The sequence below is a fragment of the Danio rerio genome, chromosome 22, assembly GCF_052040795.2.
Source record: "Danio rerio strain M-AB ecotype USA chromosome 22, GRCz13ab, whole genome shotgun sequence".
Taxonomy (NCBI): Eukaryota; Metazoa; Chordata; class Actinopteri; order Cypriniformes; family Danionidae; genus Danio; species Danio rerio.
The window spans coordinates 5,613,903-5,625,754 of record NC_141042.1 but is presented as its reverse complement, the minus strand read 5'-3'; the positions used below and the strand labels follow the sequence as shown (position 1 = coordinate 5,625,754).

Below are 11,852 nucleotides of genomic sequence, written 5' to 3'. Positions count from 1 at the left end.
ATGGAGCAGTCGTTTTTATTTCCTTTGGACGGTTTTTATTAAATGAAAAAACAACACAACACATCTTGTTTCAGTTCAGCTGGAATTATTACAATTCTTCTAATACACATGAGATAAAAACCTGTCACTCCTTTAGTGGTCTGATCAAGAATAAGTGGTCCATTTAAAAATGACAAATTTTCAAACAAAATGAATAACTTATTATTCAATGTTAAATTAATCTGTATAAATTTATTTCCTAAACACAGTTTGTACAGGAAAATTGAAACAGTAGTAAGAAATTACAGTGCAATTTTATTAATTAACATGATAAACCATGGATAATAAAACACCCCAAAAACACCTCAAATCCTCAACCGCACTGCCTTAACACTCGCTGGGCGGTTAATAAATATTTTTGGCACTTTTATTTAAATATATCCTAGATTTCCACTCTCCAAACTCTCATTCTGACTGACATAAAAATTAATTAGCTAATTACAGATAATAATCAATGGAGTGTATGGTGGCGTTTAACGGGTTGTTGCTAGATCGGATAAGCAACGAGGCCGGAAGTGAACGAGAATTATTTAATAAATTTCCCATTTATTGTATTTTAATGCCTACGCCCACCCCAATCCTAAACCCAAACGTCACAGCCCAGATAGTAATCAGCCCGAGCTCGGCTGCCCTTCGGCAGCTCCGACTCGACATCGGCGAGTGTTATCCTCATGTTCATGTTAACCATATCTGGCCCGAGTCAGTCTGTAGAGTCCGGGCCGCTTCTGGCAAGGACTCTGCTGATGGCAACCGATTAAATTCTAATTTTATCTAGTAATTTGTTAGCTCAAAGTTCAATGATAATTTGAGAAAATATCATGCCACGACAGCAACAAAATAATATTATGTGTGGATGGTCGCAATGTTTAGACGCAAACAAAACAATATTATTTATTAATGGATTATACATATCATCTAGAGAAAAACTGTAAAATGCGCTTATTATCGAGATAGCACACTCCCCTGTCGACTGTTTTTTTTAAAGCAACGTAGAAACAGTAGTTGTACTGAATATTATTTATGCTATCTATTAAATTACCCAATAAATTGTATTTTATTAACATCTACCCCCACCCCAACTGTCACTGTAATGTAAAAACAGTAGTTGTACCGAATATTATTTATGCTATCTATTAAATTACCCAATAAATTGTATTTTTAACTTCAACCTTAAATCCAATTGTCACAGCTAGTATTGTACAAATATTAATTATAGTTTTACTGTGTCATAAAAATGCTACTATGATGAACATATCGCACTTCCGACCAGCCGTGTATCCGATCTAGACTTTACCCGTTTAACGGTCGTTGGAATCAAAGTTTCTGCGCATGCCCGTTTCTGTCATCATAACAAAACGAGTAGCGCCTCTGCTAATGAGCCGAAATTAGGTTTAAATGTCACAAAATACCTCAGAACGAACGTCTCCACGAGTACTTCGTTATTTTCAGTGCTTTAACAATGCCAGGTAAGGAAACTGAAAGGAATTTACCACCTACTCGATGATTGACGCGCGCATATCGAATACAGCAGCAGCTTCAATGAATATTACACGAAAAAAATATGTGCCAGTGAACTTTTCCATGAACAAAATCAACTCGGACATAAAGCAGTTAGCATTAGCACACGCTAGCATCCGGAACGGAAGACAGCTCGTTAGCATCTGAACGTGAAGATTAGCTTTTTTCCACGACAGGTTTTGTTTTGATACAGTAGGCAAACCAACAATTCAAGTATGGACAACTGGGTAATCATTTCCACTCGACTTTTTTTTCTCTATTACAGCATATTATCAAAACTCATGCATTCCCGAATACAACATTCGAATAAATACTCTAATTTGTGTAGGAAGTTCAAATGTTTGTCCATTACGAGCATAGACGACTGTGTTGTCGATCCATGTTTATATATTAACTTAACGCGATATTGGAGTATAATTTTAGCCAATAGAAAGCTAGCTTTTTTTAATGCCATTGCAGCAGTGCTCGTGGGAAAAATCCACATAAGGAATGCAAGCAGTATTTTTTAGAAACTAATCCGAAGATTGAAAACAATTCCCTTTCAGTCATGTACATTCAAACACTAGCTAACACTGTACACACATGACTAGCAGATGGTTTAAAAAGAAAGCTGATTGGTGCAGTAGTTCCCAAATAGTTTTGATGTATTGTGTATTGCATTTGTTTAAAACTTCTCTGGTAAAATGTATCAAAATTAAGTGACATTTTACTTCAGAAATCTACTAATGGGGTGTGAAATCTTAATTTAAATGGGAACAAGTTCAGTTTTTTATTCAATTAGCAGATTTTTATTTCTTGTTTTAAGTGTCGCTCAATTTTAAACCTTAAAATACATCTTGTGGTATTTTGCTTAAATATGTGTATGATTCAAATATTTAGAGCCTAAATGTGCAGGTAAACATCAAATCATTCCTTATTAAGCTCTTTATCTTTGTAACCCATGTTTATTGCTGTCTACAGAATTTATTGGTATTCATTTGTTCCAAATAATATAACAGAGTGTGGTTTGACGTCCTGCGCTTTGTTTGCAAACAACTATAATAGTTTTGATGTATTATTTTTATATTGCACTATAACTTTAAAACTTCTGATAAAATGCATTATTATTAAGTGAGATTTTACTTCAGAAATCCACTAAGGAGGTGCGAAATCCTAATTTAAATGGGAACACATTTTTGATTCTATTAGCAGATTTGTTTTAAGCGTCACTTAATTTAAACATTAAAATACTACGTCTTGTGGTGTTTTGCTTAAATATGTGTATGGTTAAAATATGTAAACCCTGAATGTGCAGGTAAACAACATCAAATCATTCCTTATTAAGCTCTTTTTCTTCGTAACCTATGCTTATTGTTGTCTACGTAATTTATTGACATTTATTTGTGCCAAATAATATCACTAAGTGTGATTTGACATCCTGCGCTTTGTCTGCAAACAACTATAATAGTTTTGATGTATTATTTTTGTATTGCGCAATAATTGTTTAAAACTTCTCTGGTAAAATGTATCAAAATTAAGTGACATTTTACTTCAGAAATCTAATAATTGGGTGTGAAATCTTAATTTAAATGGAAACAAGTTCAGTTTTTTATTCCATTAGGAGATTTTTATTTCTTGTTTTTAGTTTCGCTCAATTTTAAACATTAAAATACTACGTCTTGTGGTATTTTGCTTAAATATGTGTATGATTTAAATATTTAGAGCCTAAATGTGCAGGTAAACAACATCAAATCATTCCTTATTAAGCTCTTTATATTTCTAACCCATGTTTACTGTTGTCTACGTAATTTATTGACATTTATTTGTGCCAAATAATATCACTGAGTGTGATTTGACATCCTGCACTTTGTTTGCAAACAACTATAATAATTTTGATGTATTATTTTTGTATTCCTCTATAATTGTTTAAAACTTCTGATAAAATGTATTAAAATTAGGTGAGATTTAAATGGGAACAAGTTTTTTTTTTCTATTAGCAGATTTGTTTTAAGCGTCACTTAATTTTAAACATTAAAATACTACGTCTTGTGGTGTTTTGCTTAAATATGTGTATTGTTAAAATATGTAAACCCTGAATGTGCAGGTAAACAACATCAAATCATTCCTTATTAAGCTCTTTTTCTTCGTAACCTATGCTTATTGTTGTCTACGTAATTTATTGACATTTATTTGTGCCAAATAATATCACTAAGTGTGATTTGACATCCTGCGCTTTGTTTGCAAACAACTATAATAGTTTTGATGTATTATTTTTGTATTGCGCAATAATTGTTTAAAACTTCTCTGGTAAAATGTATCAAAATTAAGTGACATTTTACTGCAGAAATCTAATAATTGGGTGTGAAATCTTAATTTAAATAAGAACAAGTTCAGTTTTTTATTCCATTAGGAGATTTTTATTTCTTGTCTTTAGTTTTGCTCATTTTTAAATATTAAATTACTACGTCTTGTGGTATTTTGCTTAAATATGTGTATGATTTAAATATTTAGAGCCTAAATGTGCAGGTAAACAACATCAAATCATTCCTTATTAAGCTCTTTATATTTCTAACCCATGTTTACTGTTGTCTACGTAATTTATTGACATTTATTTGTGCCAAATAATATCACTGAGTGTGATTTGACGTCCTGCGCTTTGTTTGCAAACAACTATAATAATTTTGATGTATTATTTTTGTATTCCTCTATAATTGTTTAAAACTTCTGATAAAATGTATTAAAATTAGGTGAGATTTAAATGGGAACAAGTTTTTTTTTCTATTAGCAGATTTGTTTTAAGCGTCACTTAATTTTAAACATTAAAATACTACGTCTTGTGGTGTTTTGCTTAAATATGTGTATGGTTAAAATATGTAAACCCTGAATGTGCAGGTAAACATTATCAAATCATTCCTTATTAAGCTCTTTTTCTTCGTAACCTATGCTTATTGTTGTCTACGTAATTTATTGACATTTATTTGTGCCAAATAATATCACTAAGTGTGATTTGACATCCTGCGCTTTGTCTGCAAACAACTATAATAGTTTTGATGTATTATTTTTGTATTGCGCAATAATTGTTTAAAACTTCTCTGGTAAAATGTATCAAAATTAAGTGACATTTTACTTCAGAAATCTAATAATTGGGTGTGAAATCTTAATTTAAATGGAAACAAGTTCAGTTTTTTATTCCATTAGGAGATTTTTATTTCTTGTTTTTAGTTTCGCTCAATTTTAAACATTAAAATACTACGTCTTGTGGTATTTTGCTTAAATATGTGTATGATTTAAATATTTAGAGCCTAAATGTGCAGGTAAACAACATCAAATCATTCCTTATTAAGCTCTTTAACTTTGTAACCCAAGTTTATTGTTGTCTACGTAATTTACTGCTATTCATTTGTGCCAAATAATATCACTGAGTATGATTTGACGTCTTTGTTTGCAAACAACTATAATAGTTTTGATGTATTATTTTATTCTGGTTAAATGTATCAAAATTAAGTGAGGTTTTACTTCAGAAATCTACTAATGTGGTGTGAAATCTTCATTTAAATGGGAACAAGTTCAGTTTTTTATTCCATTAGCAGGTTTTTTTTAAGCGTCACTCAATTTTAAATATTAAAATACTACGTCTTGTGGTATTTTGCTTAAATATGTGTATGTTTAAAATATGTAGAGCCTAAATGTGCAGGTAAACAGCATCAAATCAGTCCTTATTAAGCTCTTTATATTTCTAACCCATGTTTACTGTTGTCTACGTAATATATTGGTATTCATTTGTGCCAAATCATATCATTGAGTGAGATTTGACGTCCTGCGATTTGTTTGCAAACAACTCAACAAGATACGGTATGAATTTATGAATTATACTACCCGTACTATCTAACACATTGTTAATTATTATTTTTATGTCTTATTATATGCATTTAATATTGCTATTTCTATTTCCCAGACCTTCAAACCCACCATTTGAGAACCACTCCACCAATACTCACCACTACAAGATAAGTACTAATAACCCTTTTGAATGCCTTCGCTTCAGTTCTCCTGGAATCAAAATAAATACATAAGAATAATCAAACCAACAAACGAAAAGTGGTCCCAGGTGATGACCACAAAATCAGCTGTACTTCATAATGCACAGGTTTGTATTTCATGGGCGGATATTTCGAAATAATTTCCATCTCAAGTTCCTGATTGACAACTGCAACGAAATCACACTCCTTTAACACAACGAGGACATTTTTAAAGCAATATCAGATGGATGACGAATAACATTCACAGTGCTAGGATTATATCATAACATGGTGGAATTTTAAAAACCATAGACAGCAGACGATAGTCGATTTGTTTCTTGTATGTTTTCTGGATGACTCTTCAAGCACCTAGGCGGTCTGAGGTTAGAATCAAACTAGGTCACATAAGTACCTTGCAGTCATTGTTCAGTGCCTGCAGGTGGCAGCACCTGCTCATTGTTGCTTCTTGTTGATCCCGTTCTGCACGTGTTTCCTACAAGAAAGAGATGTATATATAAAAAATAAGCTCCTATTTGGGGGTGCTAGAAGAGATACCATAGCAGCCAGAAGCTAGTGAGAATTGTTTATATACTTGGTGATTTGGGCGCCCTAAGCGATCCCAGGTATGGGCCCTAACATTAAAACTCAGAAGACTCTTTCTATATAGAGTAGATTTTATTTTCTTCAGTAGATTAGAATAAACTGCTTGTTAAAATACATTTTAAGTGCAACCTTTATCTTCTTAATGTAAAACTAATTACAATAAAATCACAAATAAATAGCAAGTTTAAAAACTGTACACTTAATTAGCCATGTTTGTGATTAGATTTTAGTATTTGCATGTGCAGTACGAAAGCAACATTCCATTATTCATGAGGGCCACTACTTTGGAAAAGAAGTAATACCATTAAAATCTTAATGTTTATAGACTGATTAATACATAACATATGATAGAAATGCTTTATAAAAGAGCTATATGATTAATATAGGCTTTTTGGCATTGGTCGGGGCCCCCTTATTCCCTTGGTTTCTAAGCAGCTGCTTACTTTGATTATTGGTTAAATTTGTTATTAAGGTCTACCCCTACCCCGACCTTAAAACCAACCCTCAGTCATGTAAAAACAGTAATTAAGCGAAGTATTTTTCATGTTATTTATTAAATTACAAGTTAAATGTATTTTATTCGCGTCTACGCCTACCACAATCCTCACAGTAATGTAAAAACAGCGATTATGCCAAGTATTATTTATATTATTTATTAAATTACCCATAAAATTGTATTTTATTAGCGTCTACTACTAAACCAAGCATCACAGTAATGTAAAAACTGTATATTATTCATATTAATTATTAAATTACCTGTTAAATATATTTTATTGGCATCTACCCCAACCCCAGCCCTCACAGTAATGTAAAAACAGTAATTATGCAGAATATTACTAATTTTATTTACTAAATTACCCATAAAATTTTATTTTATTAGCCTCTACCCCGACCACAACCCTTACAGTAATGTAAAAACAGTAATTATGCAGAATATTATTAATTTTATTTACTAAATTACCCATAAAATTGTATTTTATTAGCCTCTACCCCGACCACAACCCTTACAGTAATGTAAAAACAGTAATTACACATAGTTTTATTCATATTATTTATTAAACTACCCATAAAATTGTATTTTATTAGCGTCTACCGCAACCACAACCCTCACAATAGTGTAAAAATGGTATATTATTTATTAAATTACCCATTAAATGTATTTTATTAGCTTCTACCTTACCCCAACCCTCACAGTAATGTAATAATCGTAATTATGCTGAGTATTATTCATTTTATTTATTAAATTACCCATAAAATTTTATTTTATTAGCCTCTACCCCGACCACAATCCTCACAGTAATGTAAAAACAGTAATTATGCATAGTTTTATTCATATTATTTATTAAATTACCCATAAAATTGTATTTAATTAGCCTCTACCCCGACCACAATCCTCACAGTAATGTAAAAACAGTAATTATGCATAGTTTTATTCATATTATTTATTAAATTACCCATAAAATTGTATTTTATTAGCATCTACCCAAACCACAACCCTCACAGTAATGTAAAAACAGTAATTATACAGATTATTATTCATATAATTTATTAAATGACCTTTAAATGTGTATTTTTTTGGCATCTACCCTGTTATTTATTAAATTACCCATAAAATTGTATTTTATTAGCGTCTACCGCTACAACAAACCTCACAGTAATGTAAAAACAGTTATTATGCCGAGTATTATTCATATTATTTATTAACTTACCTAAACAACTGTATTTTATTGGCATCTACCCTGACCACAACCCTCATTGCAATGTAATATTGGTAATTATGCAGAGTATTATTCATGTTATTTATTATATTAATCAAAAAATTGTATTTTATTACCGTCTACCCTGACCACAGCCCTCACAGTAATGTAAAAACAGGAATTATGCTGAGTATTATTCATGTTATTTATTAATTTACCCATTTAATGTTTTTTATTAGCCTCTACACCGACCACAACCCTCACAGTAATGTAATAATGGTAATTATGCTGAGTATTATTCTTGTTTTTTATTGAATTGCCCATAAAATTGTATTTTATCAGCCTCTACCCCGACCACAAACCTCACAGTAATGTAAAAACAGTAATTATGCAGAGTTTTATGCATATTATTTATTAAATTACCCATTAAATGTATTTTATTAGCGTCTACCTCTTTCACAACCCTCACAGTAATGTAAAAACAGTAATTATTCATAATGTTTATTTTATTAACCATAACATTGTATTGTATTATTGCAATTACCCCAACCCCAACACTCACAGTAATGTAAAAATAGTAATAATTGTGGTACGGTAATTGTATTGTTGTAATATTATAAATAATTATCGTTAACTTTTTTTGTTGCAATTTCTATAACAATGAGGAGTATAAAGAAACAGGAAGTACAATAATAAAATGAAAGGACAAAATAATAAGACAAGGCAAATTAATTTTCAAATGTCAGAAGTTTAAGGCTTTCAATTAATGTTGTTTTTCCCACTTTATTATTTCTTGTCTCTTTTAATGAATAACGGTGGAACATTTACATCTTAAAAATTAGTAAAACTCTATTTATACTGGCCAGTTACACTTGCGATTTAAAGATTTTTTGATAAATCATGAGTAAATTCACAATACATCAAAGTTTGAAATGTTTTTAAAAAAAAAAAGAAATACCCTTATATTTGAGCTGCAGTTCAGTCTCAGTACGTTGTTTCACTTGAAAAGTCAAATTGCACCAGAAAAATTTTGCATAAACACAATCATAAAACAAATGTAGGATATTTTATCATCCTTATTACAAAAAAGCACACTTCAAATCATAATTGTTTAATAAAATACAACTATCATCTCTAAATTTATTTGTGACCAAAAAAAAAAAAGTCAGGCCAGAATGAGGTAATCAGTGGGCGCATGTGGCATGGTGCGATTATATCGCTTCAAGGTCAGAAAGATAAGGATAGCGCTAATGCTACGATGCTAGTCACATCCACACAAGCCTGTGGGTTTATCCAATCTCCACGTTTCACAGATCAGGTTGAAGCAGACCGTGATCTCAGGTTGCATTACCCTAAACCTGCAGCTACTGTTGTCATCAGGTGTGTGTGGCACAAAAGCTGACGTAACATGTAACTAGCATATAAGGCTAAAGCTAATACTGCTGATCTTGACTAAGCACAAATAAAGCAAGGTTGCTTTTAGGTATCCAACAGCCACTCGGTCTGTCAGTGCATTGCAGTTAATGTTTTGGTAAAGCATTGTAACCTAAAATGGACATTCTACTTCATGAGAATGGGCAGATTTATGGCTTAAGTGCACATGTACACCACTACAGTTAATTAAACTTTTTGGTACATGACTTAATCTAGAATTGCGGATTTTCCTTAAATTGGACTGACAGTATAATGTGTAATTTACAATGTAATTTACAGCAAAATAAATCTATTATGGGGTGGCACGGTGGCTCAGTGGTTAGCACTGTCTCCTAACAGCAAGAAGGTCGCTAATCTGAGTGTTTCTGTGTGGAGTTTGCATATTCTCTCCATTTTGGTGTGGGTTTATGCGTGTATGTGTGTGCGCATGTGTAAATGAGTGTGTATGATAACAGATTTGGCATTTTCCACAATTTTGTGCTTTGGCTTGAGATGCTAACCTCAAACCGAACAACCACATGGCATGTTTAAAATCAAATTGTTTGCATTTTCATCATATTATTGTTTTTTAAATGTGACTGAGAGATTTACTGAAATATAACAGTATCAGAGCTGACAAACCATCTACTATTGATGTTAAGGCTGCAACGAGGAATCGATTACTGAAAGCGTTGGCAACGAATTTCATAATCGATTCCTCATGTCGTGACATGAAAAAATCAAACTGAGGTTTGTCGCTTTGGCTGGCGCTGAGCCAGAGAAAGATGTGTCATATTATTACCATTATGCTGTGTTTTTAACCACCCAATGCTTATTTTATGTTTTAGACATGCAAATACACACAAGTACTAGTAAAACAATACATTTAGAGTTTGTAAAACACACAAGAAAGTCTATGGAAGTCGAACAATCCATTCAAATATAATTTGCTGATGTGTAATATTCATACCAGATGCACGTAGTGAGAGTAACAATAAAGTTCAATCTATGCCAGCCACTTGATTGCATGCCTTTTGGGAGTAACTGATGAATTTACGTGCTGAATCCTACTTTTATGAATGAGGCATATGACCGGCCGCAAGTAAACATGGCGATGCCATATTTAAATGATGAAGATCATTTATATGTCTTTTAAACAACAAAAAACACTCACTTGCACGTTTTTGTGAATTGGAATATCAGTTAGTTGATGGCATGATGAGCAAGCTTGTGAATATTTTGTATTAAAATGGAAAAGCATACTAAAAGGGATACATCTGTCATCCATCGCTATTGTGGCTGCGGTGTGTCACGTGACAAACATGATGCGTCGCCACAGAAACATTAAGGGTGAACATTCTAAAAAAATGATCGCCTTACAAAACTCACTCCTGGTTCCCAGATAAAATCTTTAAAACTCACCGGTGAAAGGGTCAATAACAGAAGTAAAGCAGCAGTGGTATTGTTACTTTAGTCTTGCGATGCAGTGCAAAGACACGCTTTTATTCACTCGCCTTTTTGTGTCATTCATTTTTCCATCTGTAGTCATGTATAGCTACACTGCGAAAAAGCTTTTCTTAGCAATTTCATCTCGTTTCCAGTCCAAACGTCTAAAAAATCTTAAATCAAGACCAAAGAAGAAAAATCGCATTAGAAAATTAAGTGATGCTTCAAACTTCTGTGAGATTATATCTCATTAAGATTATTTTTTCTTACCCCATTGGCAAACAATTAAGCTTGTTTTAAGCACACAATCGCTTGATTTTGAGATGTTTTTTTTTTTCAGAAAACAAGACATAATTGCTTATGCCACTTCATGTGTCTAGTGTGTATCTTGATTTAAGATTTATTTTAGATATTTGGATTGAAAACAGGACAAATTACTAAGTTAGTTTTTTTATTTTATTATTATTATTATTATCACAACATTTAAGTTCACTTTTAAATATTTTCGTTCCGTTTTTTAATAAAGGGTTGGAAATGAAAGTTTTTTTTTTTTTTATCCAATTCATCGATTAATCAAAAAAAATGACCAACAGATTAATTGATTATTAAAATAATCGTTAGTTGCTGCCCTAGTTGGTGTATCTTAAACATTTTGTACAAATAAAAGAGAGAAGAGTAATGACACGCCTCAATGATTTCTAGAGTTTCCCACAACAGGAAGTGACATCACTTGGAGGAAAACACATGCTTTAGCTACTAATGCTTTGCATGTTATCGTGCCAGACAAAAAATATATTTTTTTTACCACTGAAATGACAATACAGAAAATGTATATTTTATGCAAATGTATATTTAAATTAGAAAAAAACCCTCAAAAAATATTTTCCACCCAAAATGTCCCTAAATACACATTAAATAACATTATCTTTAGACATGACCTGATATGATTAGTATTAGTTTCATTAAACGTTTCCACAACTCTAGGACTATCATATATGGAAACAAAAACACTGCTATTATTGTCATTGCCCCCTCCAAACCTACAGATTTAAATTTCTCTAGAGGCCTCGATGGCTTTTAGTCTCTCAGAAGTTTCAGTTCCGCCTTGACATCTAGTAAAGCCTCACAACTTCCTCTT

At 31.9% G+C, this 11,852-nt stretch overlaps 1 protein-coding gene and 1 long non-coding RNA gene across 11 annotated transcripts in view; one reads left to right on the top strand and one right to left on the bottom strand.

Moving 5' to 3' along the window:
• Positions 1 to 12: 12 nt before the first annotated feature.
• The window catches only part of cers1 (ceramide synthase 1), a 47,184-nt gene continuing 35,344 nt past the window's right edge, over positions 13 to 11,852 (bottom strand). Inside the window, exons 7-8 of one of the 10 annotated variants that reach the window (XR_015521539.1) lie at positions 5,167 to 6,048; positions 13 to 4,363 (exon numbers count right to left, since the gene is read on the bottom strand). Coding sequence is in view for 1 of the 10 variants with exons in the window: in XM_087303633.1 (XP_087159759.1) it covers positions 6,009 to 6,048 (40 nt within the window). In the remaining 9 variants the exon portion in view is untranslated. Of the gene's footprint in view, positions 6,049 to 11,852 lie in introns of all 10 variants that reach the window. The other 9 variants (XR_015521537.1, XR_015521538.1, XR_015521541.1 and 6 more) reach the window with 9 other exon arrangements.
• Positions 7,140 to 11,495, top strand: LOC147838361 (uncharacterized). Its single transcript, XR_015521657.1, has 3 exons — positions 7,140 to 7,245; positions 7,787 to 8,045; positions 8,149 to 11,495. It is a non-coding gene; the product is annotated as an uncharacterized LOC147838361 (long non-coding RNA).